Source organism: Oncorhynchus mykiss, chromosome 10, assembly GCF_013265735.2.
Source record: "Oncorhynchus mykiss isolate Arlee chromosome 10, USDA_OmykA_1.1, whole genome shotgun sequence".
Lineage (NCBI taxonomy): Eukaryota > Metazoa > Chordata > Actinopteri > Salmoniformes > Salmonidae > Oncorhynchus > Oncorhynchus mykiss.
Window position 1 is genome coordinate 28,298,127 of NC_048574.1, and position 23,576 is coordinate 28,321,702.

At 44.0% G+C, this 23,576-nt stretch overlaps 1 protein-coding gene across 3 annotated transcripts; it reads left to right on the forward strand.

The window, feature by feature from the left end:
* The first annotated feature begins 4,787 nt into the window (after positions 1-4,787).
* LOC110534879 (fibroblast growth factor receptor 4) lies at positions 4,788-23,063 on the forward strand. 3 transcript variants are annotated; one of them, XM_036990011.1, is made up of 16 exons: positions 4,788-5,627; positions 7,706-7,912; positions 10,642-10,977; positions 12,817-12,870; positions 13,397-13,660; positions 13,830-14,086; positions 14,434-14,557; positions 15,831-16,160; positions 16,371-16,710; positions 16,863-16,984; positions 17,102-17,212; positions 17,402-17,592; positions 18,755-18,877; positions 19,338-19,546; positions 20,009-20,114; positions 20,524-23,063. In XM_036990011.1, exons 2-16 carry the CDS (start codon positions 7,819-7,821, stop codon positions 20,698-20,700), a joined length of 2,838 nt encoding a protein of 945 aa, XP_036845906.1. In that variant the 5' UTR covers positions 4,788-5,627; positions 7,706-7,818; the 3' UTR covers positions 20,701-23,063. The 3 variants fall into 3 exon arrangements, with proteins under 3 accessions (XP_036845906.1, XP_036845905.1, XP_036845904.1); XM_036990010.1 differs by having other exon boundaries at positions 4,789-5,630; positions 7,708-7,912; positions 13,388-13,660; XM_036990009.1 differs by having other exon boundaries at positions 4,789-5,627; positions 13,388-13,660.
* The last annotated feature ends 513 nt before the right edge of the window (positions 23,064-23,576 follow it).

Below are 23,576 nucleotides of genomic sequence, written 5' to 3' on the forward strand. Positions count from 1 at the left end.
CAGTAGCCTCCTTGAATTACAGTAGGGGACTCTCAGTCACTCCATTGTCGGCGCGCCAGAGCAGGTAATGATTAACACAAAGACAGAACAATAACCCAGCACCAACAAGCATGGAGTTAATGAGCGACCAGCCCCACCTTGCATTCACACCCTGCCCCTACCTCACCTCATTCCCACCTCACCCCCCACACAGTCCATTCACTAACCCTGGTGATTATCATTTGCTCCAACATCGGCCCTCCATACCACTATCTGCTATCAGTTCACGGACATCAGCTAGGATAATCTCATTAGCATAAGTATGCATACTATCAATACTATCAGACACTTTAAAGGGCCCCGGAGCTCTGAGGGCTGGTGAAGGTGTGGGAGGCATCCAACATATCACTAATGTTATCAGATAAAGAGAGCTAGGGGGACAGGCCACGGGGCAGATTAATGGGTTTTAATGGGGTTGTGTGGGAACCACCTGGTGAAATAATCACAAGCTCTAATTTGAAAGAAAGAGAAAGAAATGAGAATTGCATGTAGATTAGATTGATCTGATGCGCTGGAATGTGTCTTCATCAATATCTGCTGTTGTCTGTGTTGGCTTAGTGAAGGGGAGAAATAGTTTAAAGTTCAAACCTGCCAAAATGACCAAGACAAATATTAGGCATACTACTGTATCGTTAAAAACAATAGTTTGTTTTCTTTGGAAAGGCAGCCTCTCAAAATGTAAATGTAGAGCTTGTTTGTCTTTAATTTTTTATTCATTTGTCTTTAATTTCTACTGATCTTGATAAAATAAGAATCTACACCATTACACAAGCCTATACTTAATCATGAAATATTATACAACATTTACATCTTCAAAAATCCTCACAACTAAGAAAAGTAAAGTACACCTTAACTTTCCCCCACGCATAGGCCTACTTAGGCTTTCAACACCTGGAAAGAATAAACTCAATAGGAGAAAATTAATTTGAGCTTACATTTTTCATTAGCTGGTGTTTTAATCTTGTGCTACTATGTACACCTCTTACAGCAGACACAAAGGTTCTCTGGGCATAGGTCTCACTGCCAGCTATTTGGAGGTGGTGTAATTAGAAACGTCTTAAAAAGTTAAGCCTCTCCTACGGTTTGTGAATGCAATACTGTAATCCAAGACCTCCTCCCATCACACAAACACACGCTTGTGCTTAGCCTTCCCCGTTGCCCAAGCATTGCAAGAGAAGATCTGTGTGTGTTTGACTTTGACCCCACCTGCATCTATTTAACACAACAACCAGGTACAATTGTTGCATCAACATCAACACAGCCTCCTTACTGCTTCCCTGGTGCCAGAAAAACACTGGGTGCTGCCTACGTTTTCATTAGGGAGGGAAACTCGATCTCTGCTAGTTAAAATCCTTGTTCATTGACCACAGATTCCTGCCATAGCTTAGGGTGATGTCAAATTATTGGGGTGTCTGCCCCTTGGTGTTAGGCCAGGGAACCCCCACATAGTGCAGGCATTACCACCGGTGTTATATTCTTTATGAATTCCATTTTGCCTCCTTTATTTGTGTACTTTGGACTTTCGCTAAAGATGTTGTAAAATCTGACCCGTATTAAAACCAGATCTCAGGAAACAGGAGACAGAAAGGTGAGCCAATCTAACAGAGTGGGAGATGAGTTACATGCTGTCACATGTGCTCCCTCTCCGGCCTGTAGGTCACCAGGCTGCTCATTACGGCGCACACCTGTCACCATCGTTATGCGCACCTGCGCATCATCAGACTCACCTGGACTCCATCACTTCCCTGATTACCTGCCCTATATATGTCACTCCCTTTGGTTCCTTCCCCAGGCATTATTGTTTCTGTTTCAGTTTCATGTCTGTGTGCTGTTCGTGCGTCTTGTTTTGTATTATAGTCCGTTTATTTTATTAAAACACTCACTCCCTAAACTTGCTTCCCGACTCTCAGCACACATCATTACACATGCATGGTGAAAGCCCACACATCTAACCTGAAAATGTCATTTTAAAGAATAAGACAGATATGAGAAAGTTCTAACACAAAACATCTATTTTCTGTCTAATAACATTGATGTTCACCAAGGTTACTGGCATGTTTAATATTTATGTAAATTATATTGACTGTGTGGTTCAAAAGTGTAATTGTGCAGATGATGATATCTGCAGATAGTTGTTTATATCATTCAGACTGCATGTCATAACCTGAGGCTGGTTTAACATTATGCAGGGCTTTTTCTTGGCATAGCTTTGATCTGAAGGGTGTACATGAGAGGATACTAATAGTGTATTTTTTATTTATTTATTTTTTACCTTTATTTAACTAGGCAAGTCAGTTAAGAACAAATTCTTATTTTCAATGACGGCCTAGGAACAGTGGGTTAACTGCCTGTTCAGGGGCAGAATGACAGATTTGTACCTTGTCAGCTCAGGGATTCAAACTTGCAACCTTTTGGTTACTAGTCCAACTAGTCCAAGAGAAGGACAGAGAGAGAGGAGAGGAAGAAAACGAAAACCAGGGAGAGAGTCAGAGAGGGCCGGAAGAAATAAAGTCAGCGGGAGAAAGAGACACACAGAGGGAGAGAGAGATCAGTCTTTTTTGAGAGGGGCGGTTAGGAGGGGATCTGCAGGGAAACAGAGGAGCTGCAGAAAATAGGCTTTAATGGGGCATTCACATTCAGCTGGCGGGCACAAAGGAGCGGCATTGGGATTTGGGAGCTGGGCTGATTGTTAGCCTGGTGTGCTTTAGTGCCGGCCGGGAGAACCCAGCTCTGACTGATTGTGGGGAAAGACTCATTGTTGAGTGGAATGTCAGCAGTTTTAAAGGAGGCCAGAGAGGATAAGGAGAGAGCATGAGGGAGAGGAGAGAGAGAGAGAGAGAGAGAGAGAGAGAGAGAGAGAGAGAGAGAGAGAGAGAGAGAGAGCGAGAGAGAGAGAGAGAGAGAGAGAGAGAGAGAGAGAGAGAGAGAGAGAGAGAGAGAGAGAGAGAGAGAGTGGGTTGGGTGGGTGACAGAAACACTCAGACAGAGCAAAGAAAGGAAGACAGAGAAAGAGATGCAGAGAGGGGGATGAGAAGAGAGAGAACGCAGAGGGACAGAGGTGAAATGTGGAGAGAGGTTTGCTTTATTTATGGACCTTCTGGGCCCCAGTGACCAAGCACCCCTCTCTCTCTCTCTCTCTCAATTCAATTCAATGCAAAGGGCTTTATTGGCCTGGGAAACATATCTTAACATAGACAAAACAAGTGAAACAGATAATAAACAAAAGCGACATAGACAATAAAAAATGAACAGTAAACATTACACTCACAAAAGTTCCAAAGGAATAGAGACATTTCAAATATCATATTATGGCTATATACAGTGTTGTAAGGATGTGCAAATAGTTCAAGTACAAAGGGGGAAATAAATAAACATAAATATGGGTTGAATTTACAATGGTGTTTGTTCTTCACTGGTTGCCCTTTTCTTGTGGCCACAGGTATCTATCCTGCAGCGTTGCTTTATAGCATGATGTCAGGCAACAGACAGGAAGGCCAATAGCGAGCAGGGCCACATTGAGGGGCTCTGGCATAGGGACAGTATCATCCAGTCCTCAGTCAGTAGCGTGGCAGTAGAGCACAGTGGAGTGAAAATCAGCCGTTGATTAAACAGGATAGAAATATTAGGCTAGTTTCTGTCTTAAGCAGACCATTGGCATGGCATGAACTTGAGTTGTGTGTGTGTGTGTGTGTGTGTGTGTGTGTGTGTGTGTGTGTGTGTGTGTGTGTGTGTGTGTGTGTGTGTGTGTGTGTGTGTGTGTGTGTGTGTGTGTGTGTGTGTGTGTGAAGGTCTACGTGCGTGCATTGGATGGGGCCCACATTCTCACACCATTGTGTCTGACATGAAAGGAGTTCGTGTTCCCCTCTCAAGCTGAAAATTGTTGGCAGAACGTTAGAGCTCTTGCCCATGAGAGTAGCCCAACCGGGGCTGGCGCATGGGCTGTGTGCTACGCTCTCTCTCTTCATCCTGTACTTGCAAAATGCAAAAATGAAATAAGAATAATTTAAGAATAAAAAAGATTGCATTTCAATAAAAGAAAGTACTTGACTAAAACAAATCTTCCCATGAGTATGTAAAGGTTTAAAGGAACTAAACTACAGTTTAGCAGCTGACAGTGTGATTTGTTAAATGTATAAATTAATTAAACCTTGTGTTCGTTCTGGCTCTAACTGCAATTAAAGGGATTAGGCCTACCTTGGATTGCTTTATACCATAATGATGCAATTAAGCGGGTCAATTCGCAGCTATTAAATATGCCTACAAAAACAAGTACCTTATAATTGCATGTGTTTAAAAGAACCTTTTATGTCCTATTTGTTTACACACCAATTTAACATGTAATAAATGAAGGAACAATATAAAGCTATCTCACAAAAACAACTTAATTTGCATATGAGAAGGACAATTGTCCTACCTTTACAGTGATTTGCCAAATATGGGAAATAAATGGGTAAATAACAAATAGGCATATAAGTTAAACTTTTATTCAGGTTATGGTTTTGACTTATTTCTCAAGAAGAATATATTTAATTAATTTGTTTTTTAAAACCAAAAGTCTAATAGCCTACGTTTAAAAATAATAATCTATAGTCAAGTGCTAAATCTGCCTCAAATGAGACATTAAACGTAATTGAGCAACAATCTAGAGAAACTGTCAATTAAGATATTGGATTTGGGGTAAATGGAGTGGAGGCGGCAGAGATCTTGGTTTATATTTGTCACCGAGGGGGCAGCCTCTGAGGGGATTTGTTTTGGGGGTGGGGGTTACAGAATCTTACCCCCTCCTCCCTCTTCTCGCTCGTTTTAGTCCATTGTTGTGACTCTTGCGCTCACAGTGCAGTGGAGTCGGATCGGCAGCGAGACGCAGCAGAAAGCTACCCCGCACCATTACCAGAGTGGCTAGCTAGCCTAATTGAGATTTAGCTCGCTTTTAAATGTACTGCGTTCTGTTGGGACCAACTCATTTATGCACGGACTCTGAGCTAGTGAAGCGCAAACCACGGTGCGCAAAGATTGACCAACATTTGCTCTATTATTGAAGCGCTGTTGTCGAATAATGTATCCACATTGACTGAGAAAGGAACGATATAAGGGACTACACCGAGAACATCGGAGATTTATCTGTTTCTATTTGCAGCAACCAACACGGATCTTGTTCCTTCCAATATCAAGAGGGGAAATGTGAATTGAGCAGCAAGTTGCCCGAAGTCTCTCCTTATGGATGTAGCACTTTCAGCAGCATGAACCCGAAATAAGGAGCCAGGCGCGCAAGCCTCATTCTGCTGTGAGAACACAATTGGGTCCGGGTGAAGTGGACTTTGCGCCCCAGTTCCAAGGATCAGCGCTAGCTCCTTCCCTGCCTGCTCCACACCGGCAGCTGTCCTTCATGTTATGGTTGTTTTGATGGATGTATAAGTGTATCTCCGAGATTTTCACCGGGACCCACATTAAAGGCAATCACCAAAAGACTTTAAAATTAGAAAGAAACAGAAGCCCAATATTCACATCGATCGAATGGAACTTGGATATTCTGGTGCCTAATATACTTTTATCAAGGATTGATCATTAAGAGCAAAGACCGACAAAAAAAGGTAATACGATTTCCTTGGACCCGCGAGGTTGCATAATTATTTCCTGGCTGTATGTTTCATTGCCAAATTAACCTTTCTTGCAAAGAGTTCCATGGTTGGTTATGTTTTTTTTTATAGCTTTTTTTAACATTGGGCCTATATTAGACAGTGTGATTCGGCTAGTCTAATGTAAGAGTTTTAATGAAATGCATGATAATAGAGCCATACTTCTGTTCTTATAATGTATTTTTGACATTGCAAAATCCCCTTCAATTTCAGAATTTGCTCACAAGTGAATGAGAGATTGCTGAATGTGGCAGTATCTGTGCAGTAAAGAGTTACAACATTGTTTTCACTGTCATATCGATTTGATTGACTTTGGGAGCGTGTGAAACAGACGCGCACAAACATGACATGGTGTGTTTTCTCTCCCAATAGTTTATGCGATAAACCAACTGGACACTTTGTATTGGTTATATCAGTTAGGCTACAAAGATAGGCTTATAGGCAATAATTGTAACGCGCCTTGAGAAACGGATTTAAGTTGTAGCGAATTTCTCACGATGATCATCGAGTTAAAATGTTACAGAAAGAGTTGTTGGAAGGTAAAGGAGCAGAAGACATCGTTTGATTTATGACAACAACATTGTAACGGCTAAAGCGAATCAATGATCGCAAACAAATTAACCGGTTGTGTAGATCCTCCACGACATTGAAGGCATGTTTATATTTCACTTGGTGCTTTTGTCATAAACACAGACAAATCACTGGGCAACTTTTACTAGTTTATTTCATGGTCTTCATGGGACCACATCGAGATGAACTCACCTTTCACGCACCGTAAATAAGACCACATATACCCCCCCCCCCCCCCCCCCCCCACCACACACACACACACACACAGAGTTCTAAAAGGAGAAAGAATAGGCTATAGTTCATTCACGGGATAGTTATTAAACTGTGTGCGCCATGGCGGCACGCACATGGTATGCATGGAACACTCCAGGACTGGCGCCTGTGCACAGTTGGCCCGGCTCGGTTCGGTTGGCGTCATGGCACCTGGACAAAAATAATTACGCCGCTCAGTCTTGTTCCTGTTGCCAACTTTGGTCCCCTGTCACGCGATTATAAAAAATAAACATATTTCCATCAAATCAAAAAAAAAATTGTCATCATAAGAACAGTCTGCTCTAAAAATAGTTTAATGTTGAATAAATCCTCACTAGATTATTTAAACCTGGACTCAGTGGCAGACGTAACATAGTAAATGTAGATCTGTCTCCCTCCATTTAGTATGATACAGTATGTTACATCTTGTATGGTATGTAGGCTAGTAATTTGTGGATGTCCAGCATCCATTTCGTATGATATGAATTACAGTTTGTATGATGTAATACATATGATATGTTACGAATTACAATTTGTTGTGGCTAACGTTAACTAGGTGGCTAACATTATCTAGGCTATGGGTTAGGGAAAGGGTTAGCTAACATGCTAAGTAGCTAAAATGCTAAAGTTATCCGTGATGAAATTCAAACAATCTACCTTTGGGTTGCTAGACCAACCTCCCTCCTTTAGTTATGGTTTCTAAGTAACATTTTGTCTTATGTAACCATACCAAGCTTAACATATCATACTCATTTGAGTGTCAGATGTTTACTTTTACTATGTTATATAAATGTTATGCCTAGTCTTTGAGGCAGGCTGATTATTTAGGGGGCTCGGGGAAAAATGACATGTGTAGGCTTATTTTTTTGTGCTGTTCTGGCCTGTCTGTTGTGTTGAGTGTGCCTGTGAATTTGCTATTGTTGCTCCCCGATAGCTTCCTGGCAAGTCTCAAGTGTTTTCATAGTAATGGCCCATTATCCAGACAGGCTGTGCACCTCTCTTCCGGCCGCACATTCACACCCTTTAGTTATACATGATGCAGGGGACCAGTTTAATAAGAATACAAGGCCAGTCTAAAATAGTCTATTTCTATCACTACCTATTCACAAGGCTATATCCCACAAACAATTTCAGTGCTACTTACTGAAATCACATGCCACAATTTTAATTAATGACTGACTGACTGTCTCACTCTGTGTTGTCCTTCCAGGTCCGGTTTTTGGTGTGTGTGTGTGTGTTGAGTTTTCCAATGCCCGGAATCGGTGTGTGAGGCCAGGGTTAGCCCCCCCTTCATTATTTTGCTATCACACACACCTGCAAGATGGTGAATGTCTATACGGTTTGCATCGTCATACTCTGTCTGACTGTTGGACTCCTGACCAAAGCCATCGGGCCAGAAGACGTAAAAACAAAAGGTAGGTTTCTAAACATTGCCAAGACTGTTGTTCTTATATGTTATTTCTCCTATACTGATGAATGGTCCGAAGCCCTCTTGAGAATGATTTGCTGATGGACCACTGGTTGAATTCTCCCAGAGGGTGGTTTCTCAACTATGCAGTTTCTTAAAATACATCTCTCAAGTCTATACTTCCCAGCTTAATGTTTCAAGTGAGGTTGCTCAGTTCTGCTCAGACAAGTAATAAAATAAACCAACAAAAGCTTTAAAAATAATAGAAAGGCCATTAAATGAACACTTCCCCCTCACATTTCCATTTTATTCACTGAAAGATCTCACTGGGGAAGTAAAACAGTGCCTTTAGCTGTACAGTACAGTAAGCCTTTGATTCGTTAGGTTGGTCTATTTATAGGAGAGCAGCGAGCCATAGGGAAGGTGTGATCCAGTCGAATTCAAGGTGACAGGAAGGAGAAAGGTTGTAATCATTTTTTGGGGGGGATAAGGATGAAAAAAACCTCCCAGTGTTTTTGGTGCCGTAAACCATGCTACCCGATCCCTCCAAGACCCTGGGGCTCGGAAGTGTAAATTTGTCTGGCCGGGGTTGGAGGGTAGGAAGGAGAGGATGGTGGGGGGGCCTTCCATTGATGCTTTACAAACACACGCCTGTCTTCATTTATTACCTGCCACAGCCATCCATTTTGCTCTAAGTATTGTTATGATGTGTGCAGATTGGCTACAGGCTCTGTAAATTGCAGCCCTCCAGGCTCACAGGAGCTGGGGTCTTTTTTAAGCCCCTATACTGATCACAATCAGGAATGGAGGAATCCCTACTCTAGTCTAGGGTTTATTTCAAAAACTTTGATCAACTTATTTGCATTATTCACAGCTGTTTAGAGTCCAAGCACAGTGAATAACTTCCAACAATTTTAAATACAATTCACTGATGATAAACCCCTCGGCTACCACAGCAGTGAGAGTGGTAAGACAGGGAGAGGGGGCTGTGTAAGGTGAACCCTGGTAGTTTTTCAATGGGCCTGTTTGTTAAGACTCCGTGGAAAAGCTCACTCCCGCCGTGGAGAATGCAGCACTAAATCCCTGCCAGAAAACATTTGACTCATTGGACAACGGTAATAATTCAGCACTGCAACACCATCCAGGAAAGTTCCTGTTACCAACCAGAAAAAAAAGAGAGAATGAGAGAGAGAGAGAACAGAGGTAGCCGTGAACTCTTTTAAGTGTGGCTGCAAGATGAACTTTGTGATATTTTTCTCGCGGAGGAGGAGTGAAATGTGTGCCACACACATAGTTCCGGAGCACAGGCATCAGTGTGCTAACGTAGAACAGTGCTGCTCACACTCAGGCTTTGACTGTGATTTACTGAGGAATAAATCCCCTGCAGATTTAACATAGATCAAAATTCATTGGCATGTAGGATACTTTGCATTTTAACTGGTTAATCACTGGTCTGTCCTAATGTGTTGTAAGCAACGTGGGTACAATATTATCGCTCACTGTTGAGACAGAGTCTGTATATTACTGATAATATTGCGTTATGGCAGTTGGTTCTCAGCATTTCCTTTGTGGTGAAAGGATACTAATGTAGAAGACTTACATTGCCAAATGTGCCACCCAGGAAATAAACAAACCATAGCATACCATGGATTCACCTCTAAAGGAACTCTAGTCATGAAAGAGGCGAGTGCATCTGATGGCCAAATGGTAAAACCCAGCGTAGTTCCCCCATCCAGTCGAGTCACACCAGTGAAATGTTTTGTGTGGTGTTGTGTTTGTCCCCTCGACGCTTGGTGACTATTCACACTCAGCTGTGAGTTCAAATGAAGGCCACAGGCCTCTCCAAGTCCTCACAAGTTCATTAGCATGGCTCTGTGTACTTGGTGGGAAACGTTGCCTTTCCAGGAATAATAGAAAGCGCCACTTTTCAAGTTGCCACAGCTTTTTATACTATGCTGCAAAGTAAATTCACAGTGTGTGATGGGATGGTAAACGAATGGCTAGATGGGTCAATCTCATAGTCAAGTGAATGGGAGTTTTTTAATGGACAAGGAACATATAAGGTACTTATTACAGTGTAATATAACTGTATTTTTTGTTGTTGCTAATTTGAGTTGAATTCAACCAACCATACAAATGATGAGGATAATCGTGGCAATTCAAGAATTTTATCCAAAGCTCAAGTCTTGAGGTTTTAATATGCAATACCTCTTAAAGCCTATTCATGGTATTATGAATTGGCTCTACAAATGGAGCATTACAGAGTGAACAGGGTCGTGTTGTTCTCTCACCATTAACTTGGTGGCCTAGCTCTCCCCTGTGTATTCCTCCTCCTCCTCTACCTCTGCATGGCTCGTAGAGCAGTTAGGGAGAGCAGCTCCTCAAGCAGGGGGAACAGATTGCCTTTTGACTGACTGAGGGGGCTGCAGGAAGTAATCACACAGAAAATTGGCCTGGAATTTGCACTTTTCTGCGTTTTGACTGAGCGGGTACATCGTATATGGCTGAACGAGCAGAGGCCAGGGGAGCACTTATCGTGACACATTAGCCCCCAGTTTATCAGTGCACTCCATCACCCACCAACCAACCAGCCCACATTCAAACACAAGCATGCTGAGAAATGCAAGAAACACATACTTCTATGGAAGCGTTTAGATAAACTGAAACCTAGGGAGTTTTTCTCTTTTTAAAAAATTATTCTCACGATTCCTCTCCTCTCTTGTTCTCTCTGTACAGATCTGAGAGTGCCTCGGCCACTCATCTTGCCTCATTACCCGGAGAATGCTACAGCGGTTGTAGGGGGACAGGTTAAGCTGCTGTGTAAGGTCCACCGGCCGGCCTTCACCAAGGTTCAGTGGCTGAAGAGAGACGGAGATCGCCTGGGAGCCGAGGGCCAGCCACATCTTAGAGTTCTGACGGCACTCCAGAGCAACATCTCCAAAGTGAACTCTCTGTCTCTGAGCAACGTTTCTCTGGGGGACACTGGGGAGTACATCTGTATGGCTGAGACCACCACACAAGCTGGACACCAGCTTCAGTCCATGCAGTCTGCCTGGCTACAGGTTCTACCAGGTAAAACAGAGTTTATTAATCAGGCTATGGGATGCTTCTCACATAGAATTAGGAATTAGAATACATCATTTAATAGGATCTCTAGGGCTTTCCATTCAGTGTAGCCTTGTGTTTTATAGTCAATTATATCCTGATAGTAATTGATGTCTAACAACAATAACTAGTTGGAAGTCAATGTACAGTGCCTTGCGAAAGTATTCGGCCCCCTTGAACTTTGTGACATTTTGCCACATTTCAGGCTTCAAACATAAAGATATAATAATGTATTTTTTTGTGAAGAATCAACAACAAGTGGGACACAATCATGAAGTGGAACGACATTTATTGGATATTTCAAACTTTTTTAACAAATCAAAAACTGAAATATTGGGCGTGCAAAATTATTCAGCCCCCTTAAGTTAATACTTTGTAGCGCCACCTTATGCTGCGATTACAGCGGTAAGTCGCTTGGGCTATGCCTCTATCAGTTTTGCACATCGAGAGACTGAAATTTTTTCCCATTCCTCCTTGCAAAACAGCTCGAGCTCAGTGAGGTTGGATGGAGAGCATTTGTGAACAGTTTTCAGTTCTTTCCACAGATTCTCGATTGGATTCAGGTCTGGACTTTGACTTGGCCATTCTAACACCTGGATATGTTTATTTTTGAACCATTCCATTGTAGATTTTGCTTTATGTTTTGGATCATTGTCTTGTTGGAAGACAAATCTCCGTCCCAGTCTCAGGTCTTTTGCAGACTCCATCAGGTTTTCTTCCAGAATGGTCCTGTATTTGGCTCCATCCATCTTCCCATCAATTTTAACCATCTTCCCTGTCCCTGCTGAAGAAAAGCAGGCCCAAACCATGATGCTGCCACCACCATGTTTGACAGTGGGGATGGTGTGTTCAGTGTGATGAGCTGTGTTGCTTTTACGCCAAACATAACGTTTTGCATTGTTGCCAAAAAGTTCAATTTTGGTTTCATCTGACCAGAGCACCTTCTTCCACATGTTTGTTGTGTCTCCCAGGTGGCTTGTGGCAAACTTTAAACAACACTTTTTATGGATATCTTTAAGAAATGGCTTTCTTCTTGCCACTCTTCCATAAAGGCCAGATTTGTGCAATATACGACTGATTGTTGTCCTATGGACAGAGTCTCCCACCTCAGCTGTAGATCTCTGCAGTTCATCCAGAGTGATCATGGGCCTCTTGGCTGCATCTCTGATCAGTCTTCTCCTTGTATGAGCTGAAAGTTTAGAGGGACGGCCAGGTCTTGGTAGATTTGCAGTGGTCTGATACTCCTTCCATTTCAATATTATTGCTTGCACAGTGCTCCTTGGGATGTTTAAAGCTTGGGAAATCGTTTTGTATCCAAATCCGGCTTTAAACTTCTTCACAACAGTATCTCGGACCTGCCTGGTGTGTTCCTTGTTCTTCATGATGCTCTCTGCGCTTTTAACGGACCTCTGAGACTATCACAGTGCAGGTGCATTTATACGGAGACTTGATTACACACAGGTGGATTGTATTTATCATCATTAGTCATTTAGGTCAACATTGGATCATTCAGAGATCCTCACTGAACTTCTGGAGAGAGTTTGCTGCACTGAAAGTAAAGGGGCTGAATAATTTTGCACGCCCAATTTTTCAGTTTTTGATTTGTTAAAAAAGTTTTAAATATCCAATAAATGTCGTTCCACTTCATGATTGTGTCCCACTTGTTGTTGATTCTTCACAAAAAAATACAGTTTTATATCTTTATGTTTGAAGCCTGAAATGTGGCAAAAGGTCGCAAAGTTCAAGGGGGCCGAATACTTTCGCAAGGCACTGTATATTAATCTCATACCTTGTCTTTCCTGTTAGAGACCCTGATCTCTCGTTCCCTGGACGAAAGCACGGCCATTGAAGTCCCAGCAGGTAATGGCCATTGAACTGCCTCAATCCCAGTGGAGTAGAGAGAACAGAGAGGAGTATGAATGAGGATGACAGGGGTCATCTGTGTGACTGAGAGGCTGTTTGGTGGGCTGAAACGGGGCTTTCTCTCCGAGCCTGTCTCTTAGACCTCCACTGAACCATTGCCACCCCATCGATTTATTTGTGAAGGCCCATCCGCTGTCACGTTCATTAGCTTCATCCTTTTTATCTTTCCTTTCTCTTTAATTTTTTCGGGTAGCTAGCTTGCTCTCACTCCCACAATGATCTATGCTGAACAAAACAAGGAGCAAAGAGAGGTGGAGAGGCCTCCGGTCGCTATGGGAAAAAAATGTTGTATGTGTCGGGTGGGTCAGGGGGATAATGTGGGCAAGAATTGAAAGGTCATAATTGAGGGAATGGCCACTCTTTTTAAAACAAGATGTGCCCACTGATTGTACTGTGTGTGTATGTGTCTTTCAGCGTGTGTCAATACTCACGTGTTTGTTTTGTCTCCCCATAGTCCCTGCAGTTGTCCTGGATGACCTTGGTGAGGACACCAATGAGCACCTGCTCCTGGAACCGGGTGATGTCCTCAAGCTGCGCTGTGACACCAACCGACCAGGGGGCGTGTACTGGTACAAAGAGTGGACCCGGGTGCTGCACACCGCCCGCATCCAGATCCGCGGGGGCGTTATAGAGATCACAGACGTGACGTACGAGGATTCTGGGGTGTATGTGTGTGTCCTCCGGGGAACCAAGGAGCCCCTGAGGAACTTCACCATCACTGTAGCAGGTGAGGTCTGGATCTAGAAAAATAAGATCTGAGCCTTAGAGATACATGTAGGATCCAATCTAGTTTTAGGTTCTATTGATCAATTTCTATGTTCTAAATTCACCCTTTCTAAATGATCAGTTATGATAAAGTTATTAACTATTTTCATGTCTTTATGCTACTCTCTCAGACTCACTGGGCTCAGGTGATGATGATGAGGACAATGGTCTAGAAGACACGTCAGCTGAGATAGATAATGACCAGGTCTACTTCACAAGAGGTCCCTACTGGACCCACACCCAGCGCATGGAGAAGAAGCTGTACGCAGTGCCGGCTGGGAACACGGTCAAGTTCCGCTGCCCGGCAATGGGCAGCCCTCTGCCCTTCATCCGCTGGCTGAAGAACGGACACGAGTTCAGGGGAGAGCACCGCATTGGAGGCATCAAGGTGAGACAGTGACCAACCTGGAAGCAAAGACAGAAAGAGAGTGGCTAAGGTGGGGAAGAGAAGGAGGGTCAAGGAGGGAGGGGGAGAAAGACGGTGGATCGCGGTTTTCTTTATTAGTGTATAACCTCCACATACTTTGGCCTCAACCCTGGTACCTGACATTTAGTCTCAATAGGGAAGTAACACATTGTGAATCTATTTAAACTGGATCCATCAACAACAAGTTACCATAGAGACAGACAAGCACTTCCAAAGGACAAGCCCATATACCTTGTATCCATAGGAACGGTCCAACACACAACATATAGACCACCCATTTCTAACGTGTCCGTTTTGTACATTTATAGTTGAGACACCAGCACTGGAGCCTGGTGATGGAGAGTGTGGTGCCTTCAGACCGTGGGAACTACACCTGTCTGGTGGAGAACAAATACGGCTCCATCACACACAGCTACCTTCTGGACGTGCTGGGTAAGTACACACACTCACCCACTTCATAACAAAAACCTCTCTTCACCTACCCAACAATAGTCTGCTGTTTGCACATCTGACATTCAACTCCCAAAGCTGGGAGTGATAGTATGGGAAATTAGCAAAAGTAATTCCCTGCACCATCCTCTAATTCAACCAAATTCTGTCAAACTTAACACAAGCCCTTTCCATCTGCCTCTCCATAATGACTGAAAGTAAAGTTGGCATAAACTCATTATGAAGTCTGCACAGCTAGTCAAAGCTCCATGGTGTGTGCAGTACTATACGGTATTGTCACCACCCTCCTACACCCATCACCACCCCACTCTAGACATCTAGACACAGGCCCGTCTCCCCGCGGAGCCACTGCCGACCCATGATACTTAGCACATGTCAGACTTAATTACTGTCACGTCCCAGCTCTCTCCCCGCTCTGCCCCAGCGGCATCTCACTAGACACAGAGAAACACAGAGGTTCTAAAGCCCACCTCAGACAGAGGGAGGATAGAGACGAGCCAGAGCGGCTGGGCCCACGGGGGTGCCACGATTCAACCAGCACCCGCCCCGGGGCTTTAGAAGTCCACTGGGATGTTTCATGATAGAGAGAGAGAGACACAGAGGCAGTAAATATCAGGCCTGTCGGGGATAAAGAGGTTGAGAGGCCTGGGAGGGGAGGGGTGCTGGCGTCAGCCGCGGCAGGGGAGAGAGAGCGTCCCAACCAGTTTTCCCCCTGACCTGTGACTGGCCAGTTTGTTTCGCCGGCTTGGCAGTCTGGCGTGGGGTCAACTACTGTCTCCAGAAGCATGTGAGGGGGAAAAGAGCATGCACAGAGAGAGAGAGATAGAGAGAGAGATAGAGAGACTTCAAGGCTGGCCTGGCTAGAAAAGAAAGCTGCTAATGAAACCAATTAGTGAGACTGCCTGAGTATGGCTGGCATTGGTTGTGAGAGACGCTGCCTGCTTATCGGTCCCTTCCCCTTTGGCGATGCTGTGCTGCACTGCGATCAGTCAGATTAACACTGGTCATTACCACTGGCCTTTCTCTCCATGCCTCTGAAACGCCACATGTTAGAAAACTAAAATACTGTAATTTTAGATTAGTATTTACTTCAATGGCTAGGGTATTTCAGACAGAGGAATTTCCCGCTCGCTGTCTCCCTGGCTGAACTTTGAACTCTTCCCCCAGTCAAGGGGAATCCTCAATGCCCTCTGAAGTCTAACACTTTCTCTCTGTATTTCACCCTCCCTCCCCCTACCTCGCTCTCTGTTTTCAGAGCGCTCCCCACACAGGCCTATCCTGCAAGCTGGTCTGCCAGCCAACACTACAGCGGTGGTGGGCACTGATGTCCAGTTCTTCTGTAAGGTCTACAGCGATGCCCAGCCTCACATCCAGTGGCTGAAACACATTGAGAGAAACGGCAACCGCTACGGTCCAGACGGGACTCCTTACGTTCAGATACTGAAGACAGGCAGCCTCAACATGTCGGAGGTGGAAGTTCTCTACCTGACTAATGTGACCATGGAGGATGCTGGAGAGTACACCTGTCTGGCTGGAAACTCCATCGGCTACTCCTACCAGTCTGCCTGGCTCACTGTCCTCTCAGGTACGTTTATTACTCAAACAATAGTATGGCAACATATGGCCAAAGTAAGGAATCTAGAAGAGTTCAGAAGAAATGGTCCCTTGTGTTTTGGGTCAACATACTACAGGTCTTTTTGTATCATCAAAGGAGTTCAGAAGGAATTGTCACTTGAGCTTGAGACAGTTAGTCTCTAACCAATCCTCTTATTTCCTTCTCATTGTCTTCTCACAGAAGAGGACGTAGCTGACGGGGTGGACTTAATGGAGACCAAGTACACTGACATCATCATCTACGCGTCTGGCTTCCTGGCTCTGGTCATGGCCATCGTGATTGTGGTGCTGTGTCGCATGCAGGTCAACCCAAGCAGAGAACCCTTCGATGTCCTCCCCGTCCAGAAACTCTCCAAGTTCCCCCTCCGCAGACAGTACTCTGTGGATTCCAACTCGTCAGGGAAGTCCAGTGCGTCTCTGATGAGAGTGGCCCGCCTGTCTTCCAGCTGCTCCCCCATGCTGGCCGGAGTCATGGAGTTTGAACTGCCCTACGACCCTGACTGGGAGTTTCACAGGGAGAAGTAAGTCCTGCTTTGACTTACTCATTTGTTAGGGGTTTTGTTGAAGTTGCTTAATGGTCATTGAATTTCTCCATCTTGAATGTGTGTTTTGGTTTCTGTTGAATTCCATGTATCTACACTGTACTGACCATCATTGTCCTTCCTCTTTCCAGTCTGACTTTAGGGAAGCCACTGGGTGAGGGCTGCTTCGGTCAGGTGGTCAGAGCTGAGGCCTATGGGATCAACAAGGACCATCAGGAGAACATCTCCACTGTGGCCGTCAAGATGCTGAAAGGTATGAGCTAGGTACCATCTTCTTAGGAGGAGACTGGACAATGACTAGTATTTACTATTAACTCTATTTCCAGATATGTTCATAAGACGTAAAATGTGTGTCCTTCTCGTTCCCCAGATGATGCCACAGACAAAGACCTGTCAGATCTCATATCTGAAATGGAGCTGATGAAAGTGATGGACAAGCACAAGAACATCATTAACCTCCTGGGGGTGTGCACACAAGAAGGTTAGTTCAGGACAAAAGTTCACAACAGATAATGACAACCAAAAGTCAAAAGCTACTTTCTCACTTTTGCTCCTCACTCATTTGATTCTAGCCCTGCTCATTGAAGTTGCCATTAATGGTGGCCCCATGCCTCCAGGCATCCTCAGTGAGGGTGGACTCAGTCACAAACGTTCTCCTCTCCCCCATCAGGTCCTCTGTACGTGCTGGTAGAGTATGCGTCTAAAGGCAGCCTCAGGGAGTACCTGCGGGCCCGACGGCCCCCCGGCATGGACTATACCTTTGATGTGACCAAAGTGCCCGAGGAGCAGCTCACCTTCAAAGACCTGCTGTCCTGTGCCTACCAGGTGGCGCGTGGCATGGAGTACCTGGCCTCCAAAAGGGTGAGTACTATGTCCTAATGGGGTTTGGCCAGCAATTGAGCTTGTATACCCTACCTCTATCCTTTGACTTTCAAATGGATGACTTTGGCCTAAGGGGTTTAGTTATCTCCGTATGTATTCTATCAGGTTTAAAATGTGTACCTGGCCTTCTATAGAATGCCTTTGGCCTGAAGGGGTTTAGTTATCTCCGTATGTATTCTATCAGGTTTAAAATGTATACCTGGCCTTCTATAGAATGCCTTTGGCCTGAAGGGGTTTAGTTATCTCCGTATGTATTCTATCAGGTTTAAAATGTATACCTGGCCTTCTATAGAATGCCTTTGGCCTGAAGGGGTTTAGTTATCTCCGTATGTATTCTATCAGGTTTAAAATGTATACCTGGCCTTCTATAGAATGCCTTTGGCCTGAAGGGGTTTAGCCAACAAGCAAGAGCAAGTTGCAAACCCCTCCTTCCTTCCCTCCTACCCCCAACACTCCCTTCCTCATTCACTATCCTCTTCTCTCTTATCAACACACCATCCTGTCATTCCACAGTGGAGTGGTGGTTGAGCCCTGTTTGCCCCTCCGTTCATCCATCCCTCCGTCCTGCCTCCCGCAGTGGGCTTTGTCCTTTTTAGCACTGCCATAAATCTGTTAGCAAACAGGCGCAGAGCTGCGTCTGTGCCCCGGCATCGGGTTTCTGTCTCTGTGGCCTGCTAAGAATGCAGCAGTCTGAAACCACCCCACCATTACGGAGCCCCCGCAAAACCACGGCTTTCTCATTTCCACCAATCCCCAAATGCCACGTCAATTTCAAATGAAAACCAAAATAAACTTAATGACATCCCATCAAATCTGGCAGACAGGGATTGTTTTTCGACGAAACCTCCAGATCTATATAAAGTCGACTTAATTTGGTGCGTCTGGTTAAAATTGGATGCTGCGTGTTGACTTAAGACCGGGTCTTTTCATTTTAGAAACTTACAGCGAATAATTTCTTTGTCAATCCTATCTGGTTTTACCAGATGCCTGCAGAAACAGACAACCGCAATGTAGACCTCTTCACGTCATAGCAATACTTTAATTGTAGGGTATCATTTCACAAGCACTTAACATTAAACTCAAAACAACATATATCTATCTTCATGTTCAATGACTTTACCCTGGTTTCTCCTCTCTATAGTGCATCCACAGAGACCTTGCTGCCAGAAACGTACTCGTCACAGAAGACAACGTCATGAAAATCGCAGACTTCGGCCTTGCAAGAGGAGTGCACCAGATCGACTACTATAAGAAAACCACCAACGTGAGTTATCCTATCCTGCTATCCCCCTGACTGGCTCTGTGGCACCTTGTCCCTCTCCTAACCCCAGATATAAGTGCCTGTGCCAGGGCTGTGCTGCTGTGCGTAGTCTGGCTGGCCAGCTTTTAGAACAGCCCCTGCTGGTACGTGTAGACACAGCACACTGTCTGCTCTCTGTCTAGTGTCACCCAGTTGGCTTGTGCCTGTTTGCAGCTTTAATGCTCTTAAAGACAGATGTTTGATGTATGCCCACTGATTGGCAGCCAGCTTAATGGAAGATAATTAGAAAAAGGGGACAAGGAAGGGAAGAGGGAAGTGGGCGAAAGAAAGGGGGGAGTGGGGGGAGTGGAGAAGACTGAATGAAAGGCTAGAACTGCAATGGTGCTTCGGCTCTGGCATTGTGGCAACCGACTGACTTACTGCCTGTCCACCGCTCACTAACCGTGGTTGTTCTGTTTTGCAGGGACGTCTGCCAGTGAAGTGGATGGCACCAGAGGCCTTGTTCGACCGAGTCTACACACACCAGAGTGACGTGTGGTCGTTTGGCGTGCTGATGTGGGAGATCTTCACCCTGGGGGGCTCACCGTACCCCGGTATCCCCGTGGAAGAGCTCTTCAAGCTGCTGAAGGAAGGCCACCGCATGGACAAACCCTCCAACTGCACACACGAACTGTGAGTAGACACACATAAGTGCATACCAAAACTTACCAAACACTCATCACAGCGTTCTCCTCACCTAACCCTTCAACTTGAAGTTGTAAATTGATATTTATTACTGTGTTGTGAAAGAAAGAAACAGTAAGTGGACGTTTGCCTTCCTTTAGAATATATATTTTGGGTCCTGTGCTATATTTGGATGTGTGTAAATGTGAAAATGCTGTGGATGGGTTATAAACCTTGATACTAACTAGCCCTGTCTGTCTACGTGTATATACCCTGATTCTAACTAGCCCTGTCTGTCTACGTGTATATACCCTGATACTAACTAACCCTGTCTGTCTACGTGTATATACCTTGATACTAACTAGCCCTGTCTGTCTACGTGTATATACCCTGATACTAACTAGCCCTGTCTGTCTATGTGTATATACCCTGATACTAACTAGCCCTGTCTGTCTATGTGTATGTGTGCAGCTACATGAAGATGAGGGAGTGCTGGCATGCTGTGCCCACACAACGACCCACCTTCAAACAGCTGGTGGAGGAGCTAGACAGAGTGCTGCTGTCTATCTCTGACGAGGTGGGTGTCTGGATCCCCGTTCACACACAAGCATACACAGACACACACACACACACACACACACACACACACACACACGCACACACACACACACACACACACATACACAAACACACACACACAATCTGCTCGCCAGATGTCCTTTTGCAACAGACTGTTCCAGCTATAGTTTAGTTTATTACTGTAAGACACCCTGTAGTTCAAGATTAGAAACCAAATCTCTCTGGGTTTGTACACAGCACAGTCTCAGATAAAATGTCAAACCTACTATACATCACACAACACAAACGTGTTGTGTGATGTATAGTAGGTTTGACATTTTAAGCTTAAAAATACAATAAAATACACAACAACACAAATGCAAAGTGTTACCAAACTTAACTGTTTCTCTCCTACTTCTTTTTCTTAGTACTTGGACCTGTCAACACCTTTTGAACAGTACTCCCCGTCGTGCGAGGACACCTCCAGTTCTTGCTCCTCGGACAATGACTCTGTCTTTACCCACGATGCCCTGTCCACCGACCCCTGTCTGCTGGGTTACCACGACGTGCATTCTCGGGTAGACATGAAAACGGCACTGCGGTAGACTGTGGCTCCAACAGGAGTCCTCTGGCTCAAAGGGCATTACCTGGAGAAGTTTGCGTTAGAAAACAACCATGTTGCATGAAAAGTGTAACTTGGACTGTCTGCTCTGGGACTGTGCCTAAGAACAGTATCTCAAACCTTGGCACTACAGGACCCTGGTCATCTAAAATGGCTGCCTCTTCTTCTTCTTATCAGGTTTGGGGTGTTATAGTAAAAGGACTCTCTTTTGTTTGGGTCTCTACAGAGAGGATCGACAATGGGCTTCTTGTACTCAAACTCATCCGAGCTTGTCTCTGAACGGTATCCAAACTGGGCTTTTAAACCAGAAAAAATATGTTTTAACAAAAAATATGTTAACACTTCATTTTAAGTGTCCATAATAAACCATTCATAAGGCATTATGAGGCATTTACAAATAGTTTTCTCACATTTTATTACTAATTATTCCTACATTTGTAAATGTTAGTAAGCAAGTTATTCACACATGTTATTTCCTTAAACATCCTGTGTTGAATGCTTATTCTTTTACCAGGTACTGCTGGAATGTCTACCATCTTTTTGTGAGAAATGACACGGGTCACTCAAAACCTTCAGAAAGTGTTTATAAAGTATAAATAGTGCACACTTTAGATTACGGACTGCAAAAATACTTTACTAATAATTAGTAAATGGTTTATAAATGCCTTATAAATTATTTATTGCAGAGCCTTAAAATAAGGTGTTACCAAAAATATTTATTTTGATATAAAAAAAAAACAGAGAAGTTTATTGTTAAATATAAATCTCTCTGTATATAAGATTATTTTACATTTTGCTATTTAAAATTGTCTTAAATCTCAGGATCTCTTGTATTAAAAAGTTGCTGTAGGGGCAGCAAAGTGGCTGAATTTTTGATTTCCTGTGAATATATTAAAATATACAAATATTTTATGTTTTTATCACAAAAAAGACAATTACCTTTTATAAATTATTCTAAATGATACGAAAATGAAGGTGTTCAACTGAGGTGAAGAAAGAAATATTCAATTCAGTATTCAAGTGTTTTAACGGACAAAATGTCCTCGCGATTCTCATTCCATTTCATCACAACAACCTCAGCCCCGTTTGTACTCTGCTCTGGCTTAATATGGCATTGAGGCCAATCGGTCAAAGCCCTCAGGACCCCCAATCCCTTATGCTTTCAATTGTTGCATGCATAAACTAACTGTAAGAACAGTATGGTCTGGGCCCTGAAAGAGAAGAATACAATTCAACACAGGACACTGTGGGAATACAGGGGGAGCAGCCCAGCTTCTACTGTCAGTGCTGTATGAAAAGAAAATGACTGGACCTGCATGTCTGAATGTGAAAGGCCCAGTGTGATTGATTTCAAATGGGAGAATCCTCCTCTTTTGTATCCCCTCTAAACCTTTAACCAGGCCCAGTGTGTTTGCAGGGGTACAGGCTGAGGCCGGACCTGGACAATAGGCTCTTTGGCAATCCTGATGGGTGTGACTGTGGGGACACTGTGGGGACAGGGAGGGTAGGGTGATCCAGGGGTAGCCTCAGCCACTCAGCCTGGGCCTGTGTGCAAATGAAGAGTCCCTTATTATGTTAATGCATGGCTCCCACTGATAGCCATTTTTATCCTGCTACCATCTTCAATATACAAATGCTAATTCTGATGCTCTGTTACCATTGGGAAGAACTCTAGAAATGTCCTCCAGGGAATGCAAAGGATTCACCTCAAATCATATAGATAAGCCTTGCATGTTGCTGTTTCAACAAAGCTTCACAATCTAACTGCCCTGGGTTGTTTTTCATTCAGATGACTCAAAAGCATTTTTAGAATAAAGATTGTGATGTTGTCAGTTGAAAGCAAAGCATAATGCTCATACAGTAAAAATAAAGAAATAACAAAAGCTATTCAGGTAGCAGGGCAGTGGGGATGGCTACCTTTTTGTGTATATTGATATCCTTACTGTTGAGTTGTGAGATTTATTTGGTGTGGCATCATTTTTATAAAACAAAACATTCAGCAAATTAGCTCAAATTTTTTTTTTTTCTCCTGTAAGGCAGCTATACCAATGCATGACCTCCAACTGAAAACCAAACCATGAGCTTCAGAACAGCCTCTTTGAATTGAACTTAGCCCTTCGACATCGAGAGGTTTATCACAAAGATCTTCAGTGTTGTTGTTTTGATTCCGTACTACACAACGTCAGGATCAACTGCATGACATTCCATTTATGTACGCCCAATACAATTGTAACAATCACAATGTTCTTTAAAAAAAATCCTCAAGTTTATTATTTTAGAAATATCTAATTTATTTGTTTTATTGTTTTGTTTTTATATGAAATAAAGTATAATTTAAAATATCAACTTTGTCTCTTTCTGTGGTTTAGAAAGAAGGAGAGAGGAAGAGACAGGAGGCACAGAAAGAGAAAGAACGACAGCAGCTGAATACAGGGAAAGGAAAAGAAAGAAAATGAGAGCGTGAGACAGACAAGAGAAAGAGAGATGAGGGTTAGGGGTTAAGGGGTAGCGGGAGAGTGCACTCGTGATCACAGAGAACCAGTGCCTTTTAAGTGGCACGCTTAACCCCAGCACATGGCTGGCTTATCTCTCATGTGTAACAAATCATGACCAGTCAGTCAGAGGAGGACCAGGCAGGGAGCCATCCGGCTTTGTCCTACCCAGGGCAGGGTTCTCTCTGCTGGGCCTGATAGCGGCCTGTGTCTGGGGTTAGAGGCCATCTGATCCAGCTGGGGACAGGGAGATAAGGCCAGCAGGCCAGATATCAGTCTGGAGCTGATCTATCTCACCTCCTCACATCTCTACATGCTCAGGATGCCTGGATGAGGGGCGGTGTGTGATATGGGAACATAAATTCAT

What these genes read in the sequence shown, in the direction of transcription:
- LOC110534879 (XM_036990010.1), top strand. Translation starts at nt 7,819, where the DNA reads ATGGTGAATGTCTATACGGTTTGCATCGTCATACTCTGTCTGACTGTT. An exon ending in GGCCATTGAAGTCCCAGCAG is followed by an intron (nt 12,871 to 13,387) that starts GTAATGGCCATT and finishes GTCTCCCCATAG; the next exon opens with TCCCTGCAGTTGTCCTGGAT. An exon ending in GGCCGTCAAGATGCTGAAAG is followed by an intron (nt 16,985 to 17,101) that starts GTATGAGCTAGG and finishes CTCGTTCCCCAG; the next exon opens with ATGATGCCACAGACAAAGAC.